Source organism: Dysidea avara, chromosome 5 (assembly GCF_963678975.1).
Source record: "Dysidea avara chromosome 5, odDysAvar1.4, whole genome shotgun sequence".
Lineage (NCBI taxonomy): Eukaryota > Metazoa > Porifera > Demospongiae > Dictyoceratida > Dysideidae > Dysidea > Dysidea avara.
In genome coordinates this window covers 30,031,771-30,058,647 of record NC_089276.1, presented here as the reverse complement: position 1 = coordinate 30,058,647, position 26,877 = coordinate 30,031,771, and the positions used below count along the sequence as shown (strand labels likewise).

At 37.1% G+C, this 26,877-nt stretch overlaps 1 protein-coding gene across 1 annotated transcript; it reads left to right on the top strand.

Moving 5' to 3' along the window:
* Positions 1–376: 376 nt before the first annotated feature.
* On the top strand, positions 377–26,877 carry LOC136256932 (uncharacterized). Its single transcript, XM_066049999.1, has 11 exons — positions 377–1,341; positions 10,300–10,349; positions 11,559–11,624; positions 13,696–13,812; positions 13,895–13,988; positions 16,431–16,562; positions 18,156–18,458; positions 19,634–19,813; positions 21,004–21,681; positions 22,702–22,812; positions 26,385–26,877. Exons 1-11 carry the CDS (start codon positions 427–429, stop codon positions 26,562–26,564), a joined length of 2,826 nt encoding a protein of 941 aa, XP_065906071.1. The 5' UTR covers positions 377–426; the 3' UTR covers positions 26,565–26,877.

Sequence of the window (26,877 nt, the reverse complement as noted above, 5' to 3'; positions counted from 1 at the left end):
ATAGCAGCAACAGTAACAACAACAGCAGCAGCAGTAACAGCTAAAACCACAGTAGCAAACAGTAATCTTTAACAACACAGCAGTATAGTTGTCAGACCTTCAGTGCTGGACACTATTAGCTAAGCTCTATTAAAATAATGATATTAAAAATAAAACAGCAGCAGCAGCAGCAGCAGCAGCAGCAGCAGTAGTGCCTAATAATTAAGCACTAACAGCAATGCAGCAGACATCAGCAGTGGCTAGAGCAGCAGTGAACAACAAGACTGATTAACAAATTATTGCTAGACGATAGTGTGTGCGCCTAGGCGACCACTTAAGCGGTAGCACGTGTGGTAATACCATATGATCACGTGGTAATACCACAGTTGCTAGGGAGGTGCCTTTCTTGCTTGTTTGTATGCACGGCACGGTACAGTTGCAGTGATAATGACACAGCCGTCAGCTACAAATATTAGCGAAAAGTTGAATTCCATCACGCTTAAAGACGTGCATCACGAGTACAGAGAGTTAGGACGCGGTGCGTATGGAATCGTTTACACCGTCAAGTACTGTGGATTTCTGTGCGCAGCCAAGAAGATCCACTCTATACTTGTTGATGACAGGCTAGAACCGGAAGAAAAGGAAGCAATGAAGAACAGCTTTATTCGCGAGTGTTACCAATGTAGCGTATTATCCCACCCGAATATCGTGACACTTTTCGGTGTTCATTATCCAGACCAGTCAGGCATACCTGTGATGATCATGGAGTTGATGGACAAGAGCCTGACTAAACATATTGAACAGAATAAAAAGGTGCTTATGAAAGAAAAGATTGGCATTTTGCTTGATGTGGCTCGGGGGCTGGGCTACCTACATACCCTAAACCCTCCTGTGATTCACCGTGACTTGTCTCCTAATAACATTCTGTTAAAACAGCTACCAGCATCTTCTGTGGATTACTTATGGATTGCAAAACTGGCAGATATGGGTGTAGCTAAAGTCATTAAACCCAATGTCAGAAAACTAAGGCTGACCAAAGCACCAGGAACAGCAGATTTCATGCCACCTGAAGTGTTACCGGATAATCCTACCTATGATTCTTCACTGGATGTGTTTTCCTTTGGAGGGATCATCTTGTTTGTAGCCACTCACACATGGCCGACACCAACACAGTTGGCAATAATGGATCCTGTCACTGATAAGCTAATTGCTTTTACTGAAGTTGAACGACGGAAGAAGTACTTGGATAAGATGACTAGTGAAATGAAATTACTGAAAGCACAAGCCACTTCTTGCTTGGATAATAAGGCAATTAGACGTCCTACTGTTGTAGAAATTGTTAAAGAGCTTGAATTATTCAAGGTGAATCTGCATAATTACATACATCAAAGCACCAATCATTTAGTAAATAATTTAATGCGGTAGTTATATTGTCTGGGTATTATCTGCCTTATAGTTCCTGGAAACTTTGAGGTATGGCTTCACAGAGATACAATATAAACACTATAAGTGTAATGTGGCTCTGTGAATATACAACTTTCAACTGTTTACATGACTTTATTATTCCATTACATGTGATTTACTCTCCTGACAGTCGCAGTTAGTTGTATGCAAAATAGTGTGTTTATTTACCATCTAATCCAAAACAGCCAAGCTGTAAAAAAAGAGTGCGGCCCTCAAAAAGGCTATGGTGAAAAAAGATGTGAAATCCAAGGTGGCGGCCAAGAAATGGCTGTGATGGTAAGTTAATAGTAAAAATTTTAATAACGACAATTCAGGTGAATTTTGGTGCCGCTTGGTCAATTGGCACAAAATTCACCTGAATTGTCGTTATTAAAATTTTTACCATTAACCTACCATCACAGCCATTTCTTGGCCGCCACCTCGGATTTCATGCACATCTTTTTTCACCATAGCCTTTTTGAGGGCCGCACTCTTTTTTTATAGCTTGGCTGTTTTGGATTAGATTTCCCTTCTTTTTGTATTTGTATACCCCAAAGCCGGCCTACGGCCAGCTTTGGGACTTTTTAAATATATCTTTTTTTTCTTTACCACAGGAAGAAGAAAACATGAAGCAGATTTACTTTAAATATTTCTGATTTTATCAGTAAATGTACAAATTATATATATATATATATATATATATGTAATACATATATTTATTAAAGAACTCTCCATGGTGGTTTCTTTGTAACTGAACACTCTACAAGGTGACTTCTTCTAGCTTCTCTCTCTACAGGGTGAAGTGTTTGTAGCTGAACGATCTACAAGGTAACTTCTTTTAGCTGATCTCTCTACAGGGTGATTTGTTTGTAGCTGAATTCTGTACAGGTGATTTGTTTGCAGCTGAGCTCTTTACAGAATGGTTTCTTTGTAGCTGAACTATCTACAAGGTAACTTCTTCTAACTGATCTTTCTACAGGGCAATTTGTTTGTGGCTGAATTTTCTACAGGGTGATTTCTTTGCAGCTGAACTCTCTACATGGTGGTTTTTTTGTAGCTGAACTCTCTACAAGGTAATTTCTTTTAGCTGATCTCTCTACATGGTGGTTTGTTTGTAGCTGAACTCTCTGCAAAGTGACTTCTTCTAGCTGATCTTTCTACAGGGTGATTTGTTTGTAGCTGAACTATCTACAAGGTAGCATCTTTTAGCTGATCTCTCTACAGGATGATTCGTTTGTAGCTGAATTCTGTACAGGTGATTTGTTTGCAGCTGAGCTCTTTACAGAATAGTTTCTTTGTAGCTGAACTCTCTACAAGGTAACTTCTTCTAACTGATTTTTCTACAGGGAAATTTGTTTGTGGCTGTATTTTCTACAGGGTGATTTCTTTGCAGCTGAACTCTCTACATGGTGGTTTCTTTGTAACTGAACTCTCTACAAGGTAATTTCTTATAGCTGATCTCTCTACAGGGTGGTTTGTTTGTAGCTGAATTCTCTACATGGTGGTTTCTTTGTAACTGAACTCTCTACAAGGTGACTTCTTCTAGCTGATCTTTCTACACGGTGATTTGTTTGTAGCTGAACCCTCTAAGAGGAAAACTTCTTCTAGCTGATCTCTCTACAGGGAGATTTGTTTGTAGCTGAACTTTCTACATGTGGTTTGTTTGCAGCTGAACTCTCTACATGATGGTTTCTTTGTAGCTGAACTCTCTACAAGGTAACTTCTTCTAGCTGATCTCTCTACAGGGCGATTTGTTTGTAGCTGAACTCTCTACATGATGGTTTCTTTGTAGCTGAACTCTCTGCAAGGTAACTTCTTCTAGCTGATCTCTCTACAGGGCGATTTGTTTGTAGTTGAACTCTCTACATGGTGGTTTCTTTGTAGCTGTTCTCTATACAGGTTACTTGTTTCCAGCTGATCTCTTGAATTCTCTTCAGGGTGACTGCTCTATTAGGATGACTGCTCTGTTAGAGTATCTCGATCTCGCACTTGCTACACCAAGTTGGATTTCGCGTTATAACTCTGTGGCTTTCAGTCTGATTCTTCTACACCATTGAAGAGCCTTTCTAAGATGACTACTCCATCTATACAGCGATTTTCAAAGCATTACCCCAAGCAGTTTATCTCCGGGTAGGCGTGGGCAGCAGTCATTTTTTATTAGCTTTTTTCAGCCCTTCTAGGTATTTGTCCCGTTTCACTTCACGATATTTAGCTCAAAGATTTTTGCTTAGGCTCCTAGGCTATGGGTAAACACCTCGAACAGGCTCTGCCTTCTGTGTACACCCTCCAGTGCCTAACTGGTAAAGTAGATAATAACAGCTAATCTCGATTGTGTAGTTGTTACACACTGTTGGTGTTTTCATTGTATCTTCCTGGTTTTTAGCTCGATTTCTTTCAAACCACAAAAGGTTTGAGGTTCAATAGTCAACCTATTCACCCACCGAGTTTCAGCTTCTTCCCATGCGCGGTTTACCCTGTAGGCGTGACAACATATTGGTGTTATTTTTCGTGAATAATCGTTCATAACTCTTTGCCTGTTTATCGTATTCCTGCCAATGTTGGTACCAAGATGCGCCATTATACCCCCCTTCTGTGTGCAAAATTTGAAGGCAATCGGATATGGCGTTCGCGTTTTATAGCAGTTTTTGTAAGTGTGCGAAAAGAGGAAGAAAACAAAAAAACAAACCAAGCCAATTTTTGAAGTAGAATATCTCGGGAACGCTTGAAGCGATTTCGCTCAAATTTGGAATGTGGAGTTCTGAAGGTGGAGGGAGTGTCCACAGCAAAAATCATCTTGTTTCGTCAAGGAAGCACAGAGCTACGGAGGTGCGAAAATGGCATTTTCTTTCTTCCTGTCAATATACTCACGGGTGTTGCGCGCCGACTTCTTGGGCCGCTACCATATGTCTTGATATCAAAACTAATGTCAAATTTACTGGATTTTGCTAGGCTTTGCTCGTTTTTAGTAAAAATTACACCACCTCATAAACAAACCACTATAACTTCCACATACTTCAGTTTATGGAAACACAGTTTGGTTTATTGGATTTGTTGATGTCAGGCGAGTCCCATGGTATATCAGATTTTGCTCTGACATGAACAGAAAGGGCCCGTTATGGTGAATTACGCATCATCAGGTACATAAATAAATGCTGGAAAAAAGGTTTTTTGCGTACTTCTCTGTAAAATTACCAGTTAAACACTCAGTACAAGTGAATTCTTAATCAGTATGCTTCAACACATAAAATGTTACCAAATTTAGGGAATTTTGGTTGAGGATAACAGGTTGTACTTTTGGGACTTGTCCACCCGCATAATCAATTCCTCCAATAGACTTTTGTATGGAGTGCGCATTATTCCTTAATCAGTAATGAATAAGTGACACTGCGGTAACGTTACAACCACAGTACGGGTGGCATTGTATAGGGCTTTCTTTCATTGCATCATTTTAATGGTTAATTCTTTAGAATTAAGGGTAAAATTTGTATTCTGTGAAAAAATAATTGACCATTGGTAGGATGGCTGTGATTTGACAAAATGTACAGAGTAGTTTTGATATGCTGTGTTACTGTATAAATACACACATGCACCTAGACTGTGGCTTACCACATGTGATACAATCAAACCATCAATACATACTTGTGGTTTAGTGATTGCATGTTTATATTGCATTGAAAGTAAAAACACTTTGCATGCTAAGTTTCTACTACCTCAACTACTGTACTGCAGTGCAGATCAAGACACATGGTAGTGTGTCGTGCGGCCAAAAAAGTCGGTGCTCCACACTATGAAGAAGAAACAAACACATACACTGTACGTACATAACTCTGTGTTCCCTTTTTGAATTGGAATCATTTTTATACTGCAAACTTCCTTCACCTTAAGCACCCCACATACCAATCTGAGCAAGATTGCCTAGCACAATCATGAAATACAAGCCTTCAAAATTTGGCTTAATTTCTTTTTTTTTTTTTCCTTTTTCTTTTTTTCTTCATTTAGGGGGTTTGGGGTAGGGGGAGGGGGGGGGGGGGGGGGGCTTTGATTGTTCTTTTTGCACACTTTACAAAAACCATTATAAAATGCAAATACGTAGCTTGATATTGTTCGAGCTTTGGTACACTTTAACATATTGTGGCACAATCATGTACCAAGTTAGGTGCAAATCTGATTAATATCTGATTAATAGTCAGAGTTTTGGACAATTGTTTGCATTAAAAAGCCAACTTGTTGTCATGCCTACAGGGTATGGGAATAACTTTAAAATAGGTATGTGTATAGGTTAGCCATCATAGCTCAAACCTTTAGTAGTTTAAAAGAAATTGCATTGACAGCTGTAGAGCTACAAGGCAAAAACCAAACAGCTGTAAATAGCAGGGTCGAAATACTCAAATAGAACAGTCACTGCGGGGTAAAAATGTGCATTAAAATGTTAAAAGAAAACTTAGCAATTAAACCAGGAACCTCCATACTGAACACCCAAATCCTTATCCACTGAACCACTGCAATCACGTCTGTTCATCTCACTTAATTTCTACTTTATTAAATTCTAGCTTAAATAGTAAAAGTTCATAATTTCATAGGTCTACCAATGGATAATCTAAATTGTTCTAGAACATTCTACGAGTGTTCTTAGAAATCCTCAAAAAAATGTCTGCTCTATTAGAACATTACAAGACAATACTATTGCAACTTCTCTAGTATTCCATCGAATCAAAGCCAATATTACAGCTATTTTGGTGCAGATTGGCTGGGAGTATGCACTATTATCAAGACCTACTTGTGCCAATCGTAATCATCATAATAAGTGCTATGCTAATGAAACTTGTAACAACAGGCTGGAAATCATATTGTAGCATAAAAAGTGCAGGATTTTCCTTATTAAAAAATGAGCAACTGCAACTTATCATGTTTCACATGAAAAATCGAGATACTCTAATAGAACAGTCACTGAAAATCTTAATAGACAAATAGTATACCTAATTTTGAAGGAATTTACTTTGTTATAAAACACTATTGCAAATAAATACAGGCACTACATGCATTTTACAACTTTATATAACCATGGACAAGCAAGCACAAAATTAATTATATCAGTATAAATTGTCTTTGGTATTGGATTGGTAGGCGATTTTCTGTATTGGTAGAGCAAAAGCCAGTTTATAAAATAGAAAATAAGTGAAATCCATGCAAAAACATCCAAGCTGTATAAAAAGGGTATAGCCTTTACAAAGCCTGGGTGAAAAAAGTTATGAAATCAAAGGTGGTGACCATGATATGATATGGCTAGCTGCAATGATGTTAATGATAAAAGATTTAAGCCATTGTTAAAATTAACATCATTGCAGCCATTTCATGGCCACCACCTTTGATTTTCACAACTTTTTTCACCCAGGTTTTTTGAAGGTCGCACCTTTTTATGCAGCTTGGCTGTTTATATATGTATGTGACCGGATTTGCGAAAAGGGGTCTTCCACACACATCCAATTTACCAACTTTGACAACTCATAACTTCAGATTGGAAATGGCTATTGATTTGAAGTGTGGTCAGTATTGAGAAACAACATAGCTTAGTGGATGGAGAAAGTTCCAGGTTAATATGCTTCTTGAATACTGAGTTATGGTCTTCTGAGTTCATAGAATTGGATGTGTGTGGAAGACCCCTTTTCGCAAATCCGGTCACATATATGTAATAGTTGTAACATGGGCACTTGTAAATTGCCTGAAATATACACACTTGCGGGCCCTTGTGCTCATGCGTATATTTCAGGCAAATCACAAGTGTCCATGTTACAACTAATATATTCTACTTGGGTGACTCACCTGCAGGTGTGGGAAACTGAAGGAATGCTTCACGAGTGTATTTATATGGGACCATGTGAATTTCGATTGTGGAGATTAGAGCAATGACAAGGAGCTGCTGAGGGGTTCAACGTAAGTGTTTCGACACTATCATACAGATTGTGGGTACACAATAGACACATTCCAAAATTACGTCACTGTCATAGCAACAGCCTTCCGCCATTTTGAATGGGGCCACTGACAATAATCATGATTGCGCTACGTTGAAATACGATGATGAAAACAGCTCGAAAAAAGTGGTATTATTGAACAACAGGCTATGGAAGCCTTCAAGGTTGCAAATTAATGTTTCTGGTTAGACGCAAATGGTTATCAGGGTTGAACAGGTGCGAAGCGTTGACAACAGTAATTGCCTTGTTTGCCAGTACAAGGAGGCGTCTGGATGGCCAGCCGCTATTGCTGTCACTTTCACTAACACAGCAGTAATGACTACTAGACAAAAACGCTATCCTTGTACTGGCAAACAAGGCAATTACTGTTGTCAACGCTTCGCACCTGTTCAACCCTGATAACCACCTGCGTCTAACCAGAAACATTAATTTGCAACCTTGAAGGTTTCCATAGCCTGTTGTTCAATAATACCACTTTTTTCGAGCTGTTTTCATCATCGTATTTCAACGTAGCGCAATCATGATTATTGTCAGTGGCCCCTTTCAAAATGGCGGAAGACTGTTGCTATGACACTGACGTAATTTTGGAATGTGTCTATTAAACACAGGAAGCCCAAATGCAACCTGAGCAGCTCATAATGAAGAGTGTACTATAAAGTACTTACTATACTAGCCATGAATAATCTGCAAATATGTTTACAGTGCTATAATGACCTAGTAGATTAAACGCCACATCCAGTCACTAAGCATGTGTAACATCGCGCCAGGTGTCAAAACAGCAATACAAAGATGATTCAAATGCACTAAAGTACTTACTTTACTAGCCATGGATAAACTAAAGTAGTGAATATGTTTACACTAATGGCTAAATCAATTAACCAGTGTCTGAACATCGCCACATGACTAGAGGGCAATCACAACAGCAATATAAACTAACCTGTGACCTTCTTCATTCAGTAAAACTATCTTCTTCTCCAAGCCCATTATCTATGCTATGGCTCACTTTACAAAACTAAAACCCACTATACTTCCTGTGAAGTGTCACTATATTAAAGCAGTCCTAGGAGATCACACAGTTTCATCAAAGAAATCAGATGATTTGAGAATACTTGGAATGCGTTAATGAGAATAGGAGGTAGTATATACAAGTTATATCTCTCCTAGGAGGGTTATATATAACTTGTATATACTATCTCCATTTCTCGTTAATGCATTCCTGAGCACTGATAGTGCTATTATACCACTTATACACCTTCCCTTCCCTTTGAAGTGAGGTGTGAAAGTGGTTATATATATATACAAGTAGAAGGAAAAATTAGGAATTTTAACTGGATTAGGGATCAAAGAACAAAAAAGCAGGGAAACAAGGGAACAGCTGAAAGTTGTGAAACAAGGGAAGTTGCCTATACCTGCAGATATACTAGTGGACATCTAATCCCTACTCTTCAGTCTATAACCATGACTGAATTAGGGATTACATGTCCACTAGTATATCTGCAGGTATAGGCAACCTCCCTTGTTTCAAAACTTCCAGCTGTTCCCTTGTTTCCCTGCTTTTTTGTTCTTTGATCAGTTTAAAATTCCTAATTTTTCCTTCTACTTGTTTGTTAACTTTTTTTATAACACAATTATGACTACTGAATCCACTTGTGCTACATTAAAAGAAAGAATGGTGCAAATCAATATTTTTTGTGTCTGAATGCGCACCCTAATAATCAAGTACACACTGAAAAGTGAGGTGGCCATTACACTTCGTTTGTAGCTATGTTCCACTCGTTACACAGCATTACAAATGAAGAGCAGTACAAGAAACTTCTCTGCAATGAATCCAGTCACTACGAAAACTGCGGGCAAAAAGCATGACACAGCCAGAGGGAAGCCGTGTTGCACTATTGCAAATCGACACCTTGCCTTGTCACCGAATAGAACTGGAGCACAAAGGAGGACAAAGGTAAGTCCATGATACGTCCATTTTAAGTACTGTGGTTGGTGAAAAGGCACGTTTCAGGATGAAGCGACGTCGAACAGTGAAAATATCAAGCCCGTAGCCTTATCTATTGTCGAGTTATGCTTGGCTGAAGGCATCAGTTAGCTAGTTAGTTATTTACAATGTAGTTAGTCAGAATAAAATTCTGATTTTTTAAAATTCCATAGAAACTAGTTGGAAGAGTTTGGGGTCAGGTCAGTCTGAAGGAATTTTTTTAGGCTTGACTATGCCTAACCAATACTACCAAGCTGTTATGAAGGAAATATGAGGCTGGTTTTAGAGTGATATTTTTGGGCAAGAAAGCCAAACACTGCATGATCCCTCAGTACTACCGTACTGTATGATATATATATGTATACCACGCCTGTGGTTGAGATCAAAAGCGCCGCGCTGTGGTATATAACTGATATACCACGGCAAACTGTGGTATATAACTGATATACCACGCTTTGTGGCTACACTTACCATATATGGTGTAACTTCACACATTCCGCGAAATCCTTATCTAAACGGTAAACAAGTCTTTAATAAAAAGCGCCTAAATCAACCAACAATTATTCACCTCAGGAACTGGAACAAGTTTCGATTAACTCTTGTCTCCTTTGTGGATAACTCACTAATCGCGACTATGTGGGCATAGCACCGTTAAAGGTGTAAAACGTCTGATCCATCAAGAATTTCTATTGGTTTCCATCTCCAGGAGGTGCTGTTTCACTATAACGCACTATCTATAATCGTTTTCATCTACTAGGGTGTAGAATATAACAGTTATAACACGATTACTCGGGATATGACTAAATATCCCTCGTAAGCGTGTTATAACTATAAAAAAAAAATATATATATAAATATAAACGTATATACAGTATAATGTATGTATATACATGTAAGCTATGTACAGTGGTATCTTATATGTACATAGCAACAGATCGACAAAAATATATTGACACTGAAGAGGCCACCCTCACATTTGTAAGTCAATAAAGAGTTATTGTTATGTACATACAATATTATATAATGAAAAGTGTACATTTTGCTGCATATTTAAACTGTGTACATATGCATACATGTGTGTGCAGCAACACCTCTGATAAGTGAAGATAATAACCAAGCATCCACAATAGCTCCTAACCATATTTTGTTTTTATAAGTCATAACTGAAATGATGTAGTTGTCATATATATTAGCCTGGCTCTTCTCTTCTAAAATAAACTTTCAAGACCTGCCGTTCTTTGACAATAAATTCATGTGCACAATTAATGGTAAGTAACTTGCTTTCACGTGATAAAACATACTGGCGTAGATATATCATCACTCATGCTATAGCGACTATAATGGTTAAACATTACTGCATCAACTAGCTGATCCAGATACGTTAGGTTTTAATGCCATCTGTTGCAATTTTGCCAATAGCTGACTTATGGAATAAATCATCTCTATGCACTGGATTATTTGAAATCCACTTGGACTTCAAAATAATTACACATTCTTCAAAGCTTAAATCCTTCAAAATTCAAATTTTGCTACTTCTGCAAATTTTCTGCTTAGAAAATAACCCTCTATGGCATATCACCATTGACAGTTGATAGTCATTTAAATCCAAAGCATTTGTAAAGAATTGACAGATCCATGAATAGTCTCAGTGGTACCATTTTCTCATACAATATATACTGTATGGTTAAGCTAACTAAACTTAAACATGCTCTTTATCATAGAGTACAGTAGTACTACATAGTAGGGATCATGAGGGTTTGGCCTTTTCTGTTCAAACATATCACCCCAAAATAGCTGAAAATGTAGCAGAATGGCAACTTCACCTTTCAGTTATTATTATATAGTTAGGCATTGTGCTAAGTTATGAAATTGATTTTGTACATCAGTTACCACTTCTTTCATTTTTACAGTATGCACTGAGTCATCAGTCATTACAAGAAGCAAACAAATAAGTTCACAGAAATTTTACGTTTCAGTAGGGAATCGTATGTACTAGTGAACATTCATCCCTACTTTAGTCATGGCTATAATTATTATGACTGAAGTATAGAGATTAAATATCTGCTAGTATAGCCACAACTGCGTCTGTTTCATTTTTTTTTAAATTAGCTACTACTATGTATGATCCTTACTCAGATGAATTTCAACTTTTCAATTTACTTTATGTATGTTGTATATTGTCTTTAGAGTAGTACAACAGACAGCTAGCCTGCCGATTATGAGGACTACAGATTTACTTGAACATTATCCATGGTGAGAATGTACTCTCAATTTCGGTTGTATGTATGATAATTTCATCAGCAAATACGGTAGAGTAGACTGTATTTACAAATAAATGCATCTCTAACAAAATATTGCTGTAAAGCATACCCACGCCAAACAGCCAAGCTGTGAAAAAAGGGTGCGACCTTCAACAGCCTGAGTGAAAAAATCGTGAAATCAAAGGTGGCAGTCAAGAAATGGCTGCAGTGATGTTAATGCTAATAAATTAAGAATGCACACAGCCATTGTCATCAACATCAGTGTGCTCCCCTAGGAAATTTTTGAAACATTCACATTTTGAGATGCTGTTTTGGAGGCAATTTTGGGCTGTAATACTGTGTACAATGTGTGGATAAAACTGGACACTACCAAGAAGCACCTCTCTAATGCTGTGCAACTCTAATTTGAGTTTATTAAGCAATAAACTGCAAGGAATGCTTCCAAAGTAGCTATAAAGCCAAAGCTAAGGTTATTTTTAGAGGTGCTTAATACGGCCAAAGTATATCTGAAGCTGTTCTGGGTGAAAGACAAGTTAGATAAATGTCATCGATTTTTAGCCATTAAATAAATGTGACTGGGTCTGGGAAAATTGGTCTTATCGCCTATGTAGAATTTGATTTTTCACCAAGAACACAAAGCTACATGAATAAACTATCAAATTTCATCACCTAAACTTGAGTGATCTGCTTAAACAGCCTCTTGCCATCTCCTGGGCCCCTGCACCCACCCCTTTTGAGTTTGCCAAATAGACTCAACCTCGGTTTAAATAAAATGTTAGCTGTTGGCTACTTGTACAGTGCATGCTCTGGAAGGTAAGAAATTTGTATAAAACATGTGAAAGTTTGGTATACATAGCTTGGCGAGCTACAATGCACTAAACACTTAAAACAAACACTTCTTGATACTTTTAAGTAGGTGATAAGACCAGTTTTTCCAGACTGGATCACAAATACTAAGTATTGCATGTTTACTACTTATAGCTTTGGCTTCAAGTTAAACAACTTTTTCAAAAAGTTTGCACCTACTCTAATTATCTACAGAACAATGATTATTGAAGACAGAAGTTGTAATTATATTGCCTTTAGGTAACATTATTCTAACATTCTGAAGAATTCTAATGGAGCACATATAGAACTTCCATTGGTAGATCTAAACTTTTACCATTGAGTAGAGTTTAGCTAGAATTTTTACACATAAAAATAGAAATTAAGTGAGGTAATCAGCTGTGATAGCAGTTGCTCAGTACATGTAGTTAAGGATTTGGGTGTTCAGTATGGAAGTGCCTGGTTCAAACTCTGGTAAGTTTTCCATACATTTTTTACTGCCCCCAGACCCCCTTTTATTTAGTATGCTTCAAAACATGCTATGTATGAGTGTGCAAGCAGCAGGTACAGTAGTTGGAAACCAGTCATCACAATTCTTGGAGCTGCTCATAGCGATGTAATGTTATTTAAAATGTATGTACGTACTTACTAGTCCAGTAACTCAGAAATTAAACATTAATTTGCACACAAAGTTGGGGTCACTACTTTAAAAATGTAACTTGTTACATATTACTAGTTACTTCTATACAATGTAACGCGTTACAGTTATATATTACTCCCAGAAAAATAGTAACGAGTTGCATATTACACGTTACTTTGATGGCTGTAACTAGTAATATTATTACATTTGTTCGTTACAAGCTGTAAATTAAGCTCAACCTTCTAAATACATTGCTCCCAGCCTACGACTACAAGTGACACGAGTGAGACACGCGTTTCTCTGATAGAATTCAGCCTCAAAAACATACTTTGTTGTAGTATCTTGGTCTCAAGGGCACTCTCCATACACTATCACTCTTTGTTCTTGCCGTATTCAGTGCTGTCAGGACCCAAACTCCAGCCAATCATGTGCTGGATACAACACGCATTATAAAGAAGTAATGCGCTACAATTTTTGGATGTAATATCTGTTGTATTACTCGTTACTTTGTCATATAATGCGTTATATTGCTTCATTGCAACAGAAGTAATATTATTAAGTAACGCGTTACAAATGTAACTCGTTACCCCCAACTCAGGTTTGTGAGTTTCACATACAAGGAAGCTGAAGGAGCATTAAATGGGTTGGATGATGGTGTTTTCTTTGTGCGAGAAATGAAAGAGAGTGACAACAAAGAATATGAAATTTGTATAAGGTACTGCATTATTTGTGAAAGATCACTTTCAATATAATCAGAGATTGACTATGTAGCTACATGTTACTTAAATTCTATTCAGGTGGAAAGAAAAAACTCATCACATAAAGATACACGGTGGTCAATTATCCAGCACTTTTAGCATTACCGATGATAAGCATTTTGTTACGCTTAACGTAAGTGCATAATGTATTTGTATGAAATGTATCGTAAACTTTTACATATAAACTGTCAGAATTGAGAGATAGAAAAAACTTTTCCAGCTAAAGATAGGCTTACAATACCTCTAAGTTATTTAAATAGAACTAGCACAACCTGTGACCCTTCACCCCTATTGGAGCACGTAATTGAAAGTCCAGTTGATTCAGAAGGGCATTAGCTACTTCAAGGCTACCGAGTTAGTACAGGTATAAGTACAGTACTTTACTGGTGTGTAAGTAAATTTGTTGCACAGGGCCTCAAACCAAGCAGTTCCAAGTGATGCTGTGAGAAAAACAATAATATTATATATTTTTTCAGATTCAGCAGGTAAATACAGTATTTCAATGCCATGCAGTAAAGTACACATGTTTTCTAGTGTCCACATGTGACTGGACACTAGAAAATCAAGTAATGTACATGCAAAAATTTTAATTTCATATTTTAGAGTGCGATATAAACCAGTCTCAGTAAATGTGCAGGCAAACTTTTCAGAGCTATCATGGCCTTCAAGCCTAATACCATGGGTAAATGTAAATGTTTACAAAGTTGCCTGCCACTGTAGGAAGATTTTCTTGGGGTTGGCAAATTAGTTAATATTTGTAGTAGGCACCACCTAGCTTTAAACTAATATTTTTGTCACCACAATGTTAAATGACAGTTATACGAATCTTTGTATATAGGCCATCATAAAACTAACATACTGTATTTACTGTATAAAAGCCACATTTGATTAAATGCCTGTCTTGATTATAAGCCAGGGGATTTCCAGCACCTTTGGAAATTAAATACCCGGTCTCAAATACGTAGAGGCCAGGGCTAATTGTTTTCATGTTGCTGCTGCTTCTTCATAATTGAGTTTAGAGCCTTCTGAGGGACAAAGGTACAACAAGTAATCACATGAGTAGTCTGGGGCGAGTCCACGTACATGCAGATATGTATGATGCAACCATTTTACAATCATTTTAAGCCTTGACTACACTTGTTTATAGTCAACACACCGTATCACTGTTTTCTATGCTTACCATTACAGTAATCCCATTCTACCACCACCCAAATTTGAGTAAACGTTGGACCAATCCAAAATAAATGTCCAGTCTCAAATAAAGACCCTATTCGTTTACAGGCCGGGTCAAAAATGCTAGGAAGGAAATAAAATTCCTGGCTTTTATATGAGAAAATATGGTAATATACCCAACAAGTCGAAGACAAGGAAATGGTTAGTCTGGTAGTGCAGCAACTATATGCTGGTGTTGTCTTTTTGCGCAATATCTTTGGGTTAATTTTCAAACCCCAGTCATAAAATGTGACTGGATTTATGAAAAGGGGTCTTCCACACACATCCAATTCTATGAATGTGGGAGACCATAATTTGGTGTTTAGCTAACATATAAACCTCCATCCATTAAGCAATGTTGCTATTCACTACTGACCAAATTTCAAATCAATACCTTAAGTTGTTAACCATCAAAGTTGATAAATTGGATATGTGTGGAAGATGCCTTTTACAAATCCAATCACAAATTTGACATTTGACAGAACTATTGTAGTTGCTCAAGTTTCTATTATATAACACGTGATGCTGTTGTTATCATTTGCATTTAGTATTGTTGATAGTTAGGCTATACCTATATGTTTTGTGGACTTTTTACTCCCTAGTTATGACCCAGCAGATCAAAATAATTTTTTTTAAATTCTTTCAGCTGGAACTAACTGTTATATTGGAGTATATACAGCTGCTGTACCAAATGCAGGAGGTCAAGCCCTTCTGAAATACAGTGAGGGAGCTCCATTCTCCTCCACATTGTTTTCTTGCACAGTACTTAGGAGTCTACACCCATATTATTCACAAAATTTAGAATTTTGCCAAGCAGTGACCTGCCACATTCATGAAATACAACCTTGTCATGCCCTTAGCCGGTATTGTAAAAAAATTCATATACATGCAGCTACATGAAAGTGTAAGAAAAGACAAAAAAGTGGAATAAGTGAAGCTCAAACTGCCAGTCGACCCCTATATGTAGTTCTTGATTCCAACACTATATATCATGCCACTACTGCTAGTTACCAACTTCTTTTTGCTTTCCACTATTTGAAACTTTAGGGGTGAGGTACTTATATAGAAAGCATATAATGTAAGAGACCCTAGCTAACCAAGGCTGAATCCAACCCCAACCCAAATGCTATACTCCTGTAACTGAGATTTGCCTGTTGTGTCTATCATTGTGCATGTTTATGGCACAGTAAGTTTAAGGCAAGCTAGGGTCGGGCTCCAACCCTAGTTCATCTCAAACTGATCATACACTCACCTTTATACAACTGGTGTGCTTGATAGTGCCAGGCAATATTCAATCCAGTCCAACTGGCTAAATATCCACTTTGTATTTATATACATGTATTTCTTCCTGTTAAAATATTAGGAGATGGTTGATTACTACCAAGACCACTCATTGGGTAGTCACTTTCCTGACATTGACACTGCACTGATTTTCCCTTTTTGGGGTCAGTATAATGATTACCCTTCACATAGTATTGATAAAGATACCACCAAGGTTAGTATAAATTTATTGAACCTGTGAATATAGGTACTGTATAGTAACAAATTTTGACAGTAAAATCTTTGTGGCGAATTTAGCGATTAGCATTACAATCGCCAAAGTTTTATCTGCCAATTATTTTTAGCAATCACATGAGCAGATTATGTTGAAAAGATGGGTATCATGGGTATTTCCAAACATTCCCTTCGATTGCGCAATAACTTATTGTCTAAGTGAAGCTCAAACTGCCAATTGTCCAATTAAGTTCATACCAGGAGGTCTTTCTTTTCTATCAGTCTGGCCCATGATACCTTACATAACAGAGTTGCCATCCCATTTTCTAGATATTTTCAATTTTCTACTACCATCACTAGATCTCATCCAATGATGCTATGTATCCCATCCTCAACTATTAATCCTCGCCATTTCTCTTTTTTGTCAACACTCATTTCCTATGGAACACAATTTTCCTTCGCATCCTCCAACTGTCAAATCCAATTGTATTCCGGACTGCACTTCGTCGTTATCTTTTTGTGTAAACCCTGTATTCTAAACTTTCTGTTTTGCCTGTTGTTAATGCGTTGTGTATGTATATTTGTATGTTTGTGTGGGGAGCACTTTTGCAGGCAATGCCTTCTGTGTACTCTTGTCTTTGACAAAAATTAAAATCTAATCTAATCTAATTGTCCACGAGGTTCACTGTCCCACAAGAGTTTACAATTGCTCTCGATATTACAAAACCAGCGAACGATTGTACAGTAGCTACGTAGGTAGCACTCAAATTTAACGTCACTATGCGAAAGTGCAAGTGATTAAAAGACTTGCCAATTTAACCCGGACTTGATGGACTGTCCTTGCCTACCACCTCCAGCACAAAGAACAGCACGTGCTGGACAACTGAAAGAAAAATAAGAAGTAGAGAAACACTGCCAGCATGTTACTCGGATAGGCAAGATTTCACTTGCACTAAAATCCACTGACTTGCTAATCAGTTTCCATCGCAAGTTGTCATCCTTCAATGCAAGGAATAAAGACTCACAATCAAAATGGCTGCCATGCCCCTTAATTGGTGAGTGGCTTAATCGCTTGCACTCGGGTTGCATTTGAGTGGTACAGTATGTGGTAGCTACCTTTTATTATAGATAATAAAAAAATTCAAGTGAAGCCTCATTTGCCAAAGTTTTCTTTTCTTCGCCAATTTGCAATAGTGGGTTTTCGCCAAACTATTTTACCACCAAAGTTTTTTACTATACGGTACGTACATAAACAAAATATGCCGAAGATTCATGACACATAACTTATGCATATCATTATGCTATCATCAAATCCTCACTCAACATTTGAATTGGTTTTTATAATAGTTACGAAAGTTTTCTATTTTTGCAGGCCCATTCACAATTACTTTGCAATTTTTCCAACCAGTTCTTCATAATGCATTGTTGTTATTGCAGAAAGTAATAGGTGATATGGTTAATCAAGCAGTACTATTACGCTTTAATTTGTGCAAATGTAATATCTAAAAGTCTATACTACTAATAGACATATTGTGATGTTTTAGCTTAATGTGTGCTTTATTGCAGTTTATGTATGATGCACAATGTTTTATAGGATTCACCAAAGCCTAGAAAAGGTGGTACTTTTGGAAAAATGTTTTCAAAATTTATGCACCACAGTGGTAGTATGGAATCTCCATCACCTCCATCTCATAATATTAAAGTATTGAGGCGTAGCACATCACAAGTTGACAACAACGAACAACCTATTCCAATGTCACCTCAACTTGAGAGTTTGTGTGCAGCTTCGCTGGAGAAAAGCAACATATATGAGCCTATGGAAATGTTTCATAGTAGGAGTGATGCTGGTACCAGTAAAAGGCAAAAGCCCTCCAGTGATATTGTTGCTAATGATAAGGTACAGTATAATACGTTCTTAGTGCAGAGTTTTATTTTCGTAACCAGCTACAGTTTAGGGGAAGTCACTTAAATAGTTTAGATATCATGCTTGTGTATGTGCATGAGTGCCAGATTAGCAGCAAGAAAGAAGCATTGGTATGGTAATCAAAAGAGCCTGGATTCAGTGCTGAGCTATTACTGACTTAAATAAGCAAAAAATTTTACTTGTGTTGCTTTGTACTATATGTACCTGCACAGGGGTACCAGGTTAATATGTGGTATAGTTGCTAAGTCTAAGAACCATCTAAGCAGTACTAATTGATATAATATTATGTTAGTTACTTACAATTTATACTATGATAACACCTTTAGTCTATTTACAGTAATCTTCTACAGTGTATCACATATTGGTTCAGTCAGATTATACCGTGGACAATCCTTCCCTAGAAAAACAATGCGTATGCGTGTTTACAGTTGTACGTACTTACAATGAGAGGGTAAGAAACTATGTTTCTCGCTTCTGTTTGTAATGGCATGGGGCCAAATGCTACCATGCACAGTGTGCAAGAAGCTGGCTTCCATGTTGGCTGATGAACAGGATATAATTATATGAATTATAGTTTGGTTGAGATGTAGTTTTGCTTCTCTCTGTTAAGTTAGCCATCATGTGATTGAGGGAACACTGTTCTTCTGTGCGTCATCCTGTATTGATCTGAATGTTGATGCTCTTGAATAGCTTTGTTTTGCAGTCGCTGGTGTGATATCCAGCTGTCCAGCACTTCTTGACAGCCAATAATAACACAGCAATATAAACTGAAATATGGTAACTTCATTTTCAAGTTCACAGCTTAACTATTCACATTACTCACAAAACTAAAACCCACATTCGATCCCTAAAGTGTCAACACCAAAGTTTCATAAATGATTCCTGGGAATGCTTGGAATGCATTAATGAGAAATTATATCAAAAATATGTTCCCTCCTATGAGGGATAAAACGTTTTCCTCCTAGGTTTTTTTCTACCTCCGTTTCTCATTAATGCATTCCTGAGCACTGATAGCAGTATTATATGGCATTTATACACCTTCACTTCCCTTTGAAGTGAGGGTGAAAGTGGTGCATATCTGTATAAGCAAATATTCACAACCATGGTAAAGAATCTGAAAACAGTATCAATTGTTTGTGTTTCTTCAGATTTTAGCAGAGAAAGAGTTGTGGTACTATGGGGATATCTCTCGTTCCATTGCCATTCAACTGTTGAAGGAAGATGGTGATTTTCTATTAAGATATGCAGAGAATAAGAAGTGTTTTGTGTTAACCACCCAATGGGATGGGATGAATAAACACTTCATTGCTCGGAAGATAGAAGACCAAGTATGTTTTGCATGTTGCAGTACTGTGTGGTTTGCTGTAATTTTATCACTATCAGAGCTACAGTAAATCTTGTTGCAGTGCTATCATACAGTACGGTAGTACTGTGTATTAGGTTTGCTTTTCTGGCCAACAATATCACCCAAAAACCAGCTTCACAATGCCATCCCAATCCCTTGGCTGGTATAGCCAAGCCCAAAAGTACCTTCATGACCCTTCCAGTAGATTGCTACAAAATTTATTCAATAAAATTTTCCAATGACTGACTAACTGCTTGCCTGATTCCTTCAGACAAGTGTAACTCAATAACAACTAAGACTACGGGCTAAATTGTTTCACTGTTCGACAATGCTTCAGCTCAACATATGCCTTTTGGCATAACCGTAGTATGCACATTGTGTTCAATTTCTTTTTGCTGACAGCTCAAAGGTGTCAATTTGTGGTAGCATGATGATTTCCCTATGTTTGTAAACGGGAATCGTCCATATTTTCCAAGGTGACTGGATTGATTGCAAAGGCGTACGCTTTTGAAAATTAACTCACCACTTCCCAGAAAAGCAGCAGGTCATAATCGAGCAACCACCACATGTTTAATTACATATCAAAGATTGTCCCATGAAGCGCAAGAGTGAATTAATCAAATTTTGAGAAAATTGCTAATGGTGGCTCTAAAGAGGTGGAGTTCCAAGATTTGTACTGAAGAAACTTAACTAGCCAAAGAACTTGTGATAGTAAATCCAAGGCTGTGGAACTAACACAGTCTAAGATATAAGTGTCAAAAAATGGGCGGCTAGCGCTAACGAGTATGCGAAGGAGGAGGAGAAGAATACAACAATTTCAGCAAAATTTCATGCAGCATTAGTAATACGCTTATATGACAAAATACCAAAGGTTTTATTGCATCTCAGAGTTTTTTTTACAAAAGAATAGTTTTAAAAGTAGGTTTTAGGTGTGCGTTCTATTAGAGTTAGTTGTTCGTGTAAATAACTCACAGTAGTCGCGCACCCCTCTTTCCTTAGCCGCTTGACTCACTACCATGAGTCTTGATTATAGTAATGGTTTCTATAATACTAATCTTCATTATAGTCAACCATTAGTGTACTGCCCTATGTCATGTTTATTTTGCAGGATAAGTAAACCTTCACGGTAATTACTAAAAGTGCTATCTATTCTTTATGATTGTGCTTCCACAGGATGGGACAAAGTACAGTTTTGAAGGCAAACCATTTTCAAGCATCAGTGCACTCATTAAACATCATATTGAGACCCAGATTCCCATTACTAAACAATCACAAGCTGTGCTAAAGAGACCTGTGTGTAAGAAGACAACCTCTACTAGCCAGTCATCGTACACTATTAGCCATGATAATATTATACTTGATGGGCAACCACTTGGCCAAGGATTCCTTGGAGAAATGTTGTCAGCCATCCTGAAGAATTCTGGGTTACAGGTGTGTGTTAAAAGGTGTACTTCTGGTAGCAGTACTGAAAAACTGTTTTTGAATGAAGCTGAAGTTTTAAAACAGATTAGTCACAATAACATTGTTAAATTACTCGGAGTGTGTACTGATAAAGAGCCAATGTACATTGTCACAGAATCACTACCTGGTGGAAACTTTCTTCACTTCCTTCAGAAGAAGGAAATTAAGCACACTTCATATCAACTACTACAGTATTCTCTTAATGCTGCACAGGGAATGGAGTATGTGACTTCACAGAAATACATTCACCGAGATTTGGCTGCCAGGAGTTGTTGGGTTGATAGAAATCTAAAGATATCTGGCTTTGGCTTATGCAGAAAAGCAGAAGATGGTTACTGTCCATTAACACCTGATGACAAACAGATTCCTGTAAAGTGGACAGCTCCTGAAGTAAGTACTGTTGTATATGTTAAAGCATTGCCTTGCTCATGCGATATGAAAATAAAGCACTAGGCGAGCATCTCGGCTGTGCCTCATGCTTTACTTTTCATATGGTACTCGCAGCAATACTTTAAATGATTTATGAAACTTTCTAGTCATGTAGCTTCACCGTACACTAGGACTTGTAATTAACACGCGTTGCATGAATTATTAGCAGCCTGAATGTACACAAACTAGTTTAACAAAGTAACTCACGCATAGTTCACCATAGTTTGGCATACTAGACGTTCATTGCGTATTTTGGCAGGTTTTGGTCACAACCCACAATCGATTCTGTTGTAACACACCATGAAATATTTCCGTGATATCTCCAGGACTTGTCCGTTTATATTAACATAACAGCAATGTTACCTTCTTCCACCCATCATCGAAGCATTTAGGTATGTCTATAAAAGCAATCCAGTGGCAAACTTCGTATTGGCTGGGGTAATTGACCACTCAGCATGGCGAGGGCTATCAGCCTTCACTGGCTTGGGTGATTAGTCGTCCTGGCATGGGCACCACAGGCTATTAGCCTGCACTAAAGCATGTGGGCAACTGTGCTTTATTGCCCACAGAGTACTTTATTGTTGTTGCCCACAAAGAGTGCTTTATTACACCACAAAGAGTGCTTTATTATATGATCAAAGCACTCTTTATGGGTAATAGAGCACTGTTTGCCCTAAAGTATACTTTATGATATTTAAAGTACACTTTTCCTTTGATCTCGCCCACACAAAGTTCTATAATAGAACTTAAGTGGTTCACAGTTCCTATAGAGTATTGATAATGGCCTTTTTCTGCCATGATGGTATGATGATACCGTGATGGTATGATAACACAAGGTCCTGCAACATTAATAATATTATGTATTTGACTAGCTGTATAGCATTAAATTGTTTCAATTTCTGTCCGTATTTATTTATAGTTGAGTACCTTGGCTTTCCATTAATAGTCTAACTCTTTTTATAAATTATTCCAATCATGTAGGTATTCAACACTTATCAGTTCACTGGAGCTTGTGATGTGTGGAGTTATGGAGTACTACTAATTGAAATTTACTCTTCTGGGTCACCACCTTATGTTGGAATGAAAAATGCAGTAAGTGTTACAATATGATTAGGTTAACAGATATTCTTTATCAAAAATTGCAGTGTTACTGTACTACTAAAAAATATTGAAAATGTACAGTCTAATGATAATTCTGTTGTACGTATATAACCTTGGGTCTAATATATTTTGCTTAGAATCTTGTTATAAAATCTGAGCAGTAGCTTACAATTGGTGATTATCATGGAAGAGTTGAAATAGTTGGGTGTAGTTTAAGTACTTTTCGGATATGCCATCTAGTATATGTGACTGAATTTTGGGAAAACGTTCCAAATCACACATTAGAAGTTTTGAGATAAATGGTTTTAAAGAATTGAGTCAGTATAACTCACCAAGGATAGCAAGCACACGAATGAAATTTACACAAACGATGCATCAATCTGTTACCTTTCAGACCACTTCCAGTACTTGTAGCTGCTTGTGGAGTTTCCCACCAAATAAGATAGAAAATCTGAGCAGTTGGACAAGTGTAGTAGTATCACGAGTGCTCACAAAGGGGTGGAAGGTGGGGGATGGTGGGGATAGACTTCAAAATGGAGGCAGACCATGATTGGAATCCAGAAATGAGATTACAGGGCTGTGCTGGCTTCTTAGTGGCTGATATGTAGCAAAATCAACAGAAAAAAAGTCTGGCTAACATTATCAGACCATCCACCAGTAAACCACTGATTCTTGCCAAGCCAGACCCTTCATAAGACCAGAAACTGCCATTCGAGCTCTCCACACCACCCAGAAAAGATGTCTGTTAAAACCAACCTCAAGTAGTTTGAGTAGTACTGAGGGTCAAAACTAAAAGTACGATAATGTAGCTATCCACTGGTGGTGTTAGTTTGATTTTGCCTGATGTGTGATTTGTAAAATCTGGTCACATATAATATTATTGCACCTATAGTATTTTGTATACAATGCTGAGTAAATTAAATGCTTGATACATGTATAAAAGTAATAATTTTCTGTATTCTTGTAATTCAAGTTTACAACTTATATAGTTATTGCATGTGACCTATTACTTGATTATATATACATTTCGTATGTAGTTGGCTCTGTAATACACGATGTTGATGTACCAGCCTAATGGCTGACTAGTACTGTTCCATCGAAATGTATTTGACTGATTATTCTACTAGAGTTTTGCAATCATGTGCTTGTTACATGTGCTTTGTTTTTACATTGTAACTCATTCCAATTACCTTGCAGCCTCAAAGACACTTCAGTCTATCTACAGAGTTTATTACATTTAGTGGTACGGGAGTATACCCTGTGTATCACATGACAACAAATTTAACAATTTGCTTGCAGAAAACTGTTCATTCTTCTGCCAAAGTGCAAAATATTAAGGCAGCAAATCTAAAAGGCAAAGATGGCATTTTTACTGAAACCTCAATCACACTATAGGCTTGCAACAATTTTGCTGGCATTTTGAGGTAATAGGCTGGTAAAAGCATCAAGGATTGCACCAGCATAACAGAAAGAATTACAAGATTTTCAATGAAAATACAGAATATATGTGTCACGCTAACTAACACCTACTGTTATTGTATTAATTTTGTTGCTTCTTAGCTGTTTTTTACACTAAAACGATTAAGTTACTCTAATAGAGCAGTCACTTACTTTAATACAGCTGTCAGTGAATACTGAAGTAATCCAATAAAGCAATCAACCTTTAAGCATAATCTTGATTTTGAAGACATCATTTTGAGCATAATAAACTTGATTGAATCTGTTTGTAGAATTTAATTACAAAAAAGTGAAGAAAAATTTATAAAAAATGGGAATAATTTTGAGAATAATGAGTACATTTTGGGAATAATAAAAGTATTGCATAAATTTTTTTGAAAGAAATTCAGAATAGAATAATGATGAAATTTTTGGCAGGAAGTTACACTGTACAAGCTTTCATGGAGAAAAATGAACTTGTATACATATGTACATGTATGTTCCTCTTCATATCACACTAATATGTTGCTTGTTGTGTTTATTGTGTAACATACCACTTTAGTGTGGGTCTTCAAGGTGCCACTTGGGGATTTTTACAGTAGCTTGCATATATTTCCTGGGAAATATCATGCATGGGAACATGGCTTTCTCATGGGTTGATGCCCAACCAGTTCAAAGATACAATTTGCTTTGACTCATTGTATATTAGACCAACACAGAGCATAAATTGTGGGTTTGGATTTACAGGCTAGGCTAGGCTCAGGGGGTAGTTGCTAAATTTTTACTAGCTGATAGTTTAATACTAAACTCATTTTGGGATGTATATTTCTACTTGCCGCATGTCAGCCATTTAGTTGACCACAGAGCAACACAAAGAGGATGGCAACTAGATTACTATATGTAAGCAAGGGACCACAGAATATGCTAGAATAATTTCAAGAATAATAGGTGTTAAAACGAATCAAAATTATTTCAGAATAATAGAATGATTTTCAGAAATAGTTAGTTTACGCTCATAAAATTCAGTTGCAATATAATAACAAATATATGTTTCTTACTCCCTGTATTCACAGGCCTTAAGCCTCCTCACAAGTCCCTAGTGGGATAGTATTCACATAATCGATAGCATTCACCTATCCTAATAAAGCAGTCACCCAACTGCTCTGTCAGAGTATTTTTTGACTTTAAAGCTACAATATATATGCTACCCTCTATAGCTCCAGAAGAAAACAAATGGGTGTATTTACATAGCTGCATTTCAGGAATCACTTTAGAGAATAATTTCTGGAATAATAGGTGAAGAAAAAAAGAATTGCTAGAAAGAATAATAGTGAGATTAAAAGGGTCTCAATGAGTAACTTATAAATCCTAAACACTTATTAACTGAACTGTTCTAATAGGAAAGTTTATACTAAAAACTAGATCCTGCAATCACAACTTAAACTTTTCTGGCATTGTGTCCAGGGGCGTACGCAGGAATTTTGAAAAGGATTTTCCACTACAGCTAAGTGACTGTTATATTAGATTACCTGACTGCTCTATGCTCTATTAGAGTATCTCGATCTTTTCACCAAAATCATAATTCAGAACAATGCTATAAGTGTTGCTATCATGTCCAAACTAATATTTAACGTTTAAAATGTGTCCTGTTCCATGATGGATTCCAGATTATGGAACCTGAAGTTTCAGTTTCTTAATGTTTCAAAGCGGTGTGTAAAATCCAAAGGGGTTTCCTGAAACCCCTGGAAACCCCCCTTGGTACGCCCCTGGTGTCATAATGATGTATGAAAAATGTTCTGATTATCGATCAGCAGATAAAATAACCATGATGAGTGCTCATTAGTTCTTTCATCTGTCAGGTGAGTGTGTCTATAGAGTGACATATATCACTGGGCTTTGCTGATATGTACATACACCCTCAGCCATAGGGCCTGTGGTCCTTGAATTATTAGGTGTATATATCAGCAAACTCCCTCACAGCCATGGTATAACTATTACTTACATCATGAATGGGTGTGTAGGAATTTCAGCCCCAACCTTGATCATGTCACCAACTATTTGGGTAACCCTACATACTGCAGTACCATGTGATAAAGTATAGTTAGTTATAATGTTTGCCTTAACAGCAAGCCCGAGAGTTTGTGGAACAAGGTCACAGGATGAAAGCACCAGAAGGTACTCCTAAGGAAGTGTATGATGACATCATGAGCAAGTGTTGGCTCTATGAACCAGAGAAGAGACCAACATTCAGTGAAATTGTCACCTTGTTAAAGACTATCATTACTAAAATTATGGATGTGGAGTAGATGTACTACTAATTTATATGAATAATAGATTATAATTATACAGACTTTCCAGAAAAATAAATGCACGCGAAGTTATGGAGTTTTAAATTTGGAGTATATTCTATTCTTACCAAACCTGTGATGCGCTGCAATAGCTATAAACAACATAATATTATTTTAAAATTAAGTTCTATGTTATAATGGTTATATACATACACCTTTTTACTTTAATCGCTTGGATAGCTAGTTATTAGATTAACCTTTAGTTGTCTCGTTTAATCTGGTCTACATACTAATACATGAGTGGAACGGAAGCAACAAATCTCTCAAGTAC

Coding starts and splice junctions, on each gene's coding strand:
- LOC136256932 (XM_066049999.1), top strand. CDS start 427: ATGACACAGCCGTCAGCTACAAATATTAGCGAAAAGTTGAATTCCATC. Junction 18,459..19,633: donor ATATTGTTGCTAATGATAAG/GTACAGTATAAT, acceptor GTGTTTCTTCAG/ATTTTAGCAGAGAAAGAGTT. Junction 19,814..21,003: donor CTCGGAAGATAGAAGACCAA/GTATGTTTTGCA, acceptor GTGCTTCCACAG/GATGGGACAAAGTACAGTTT.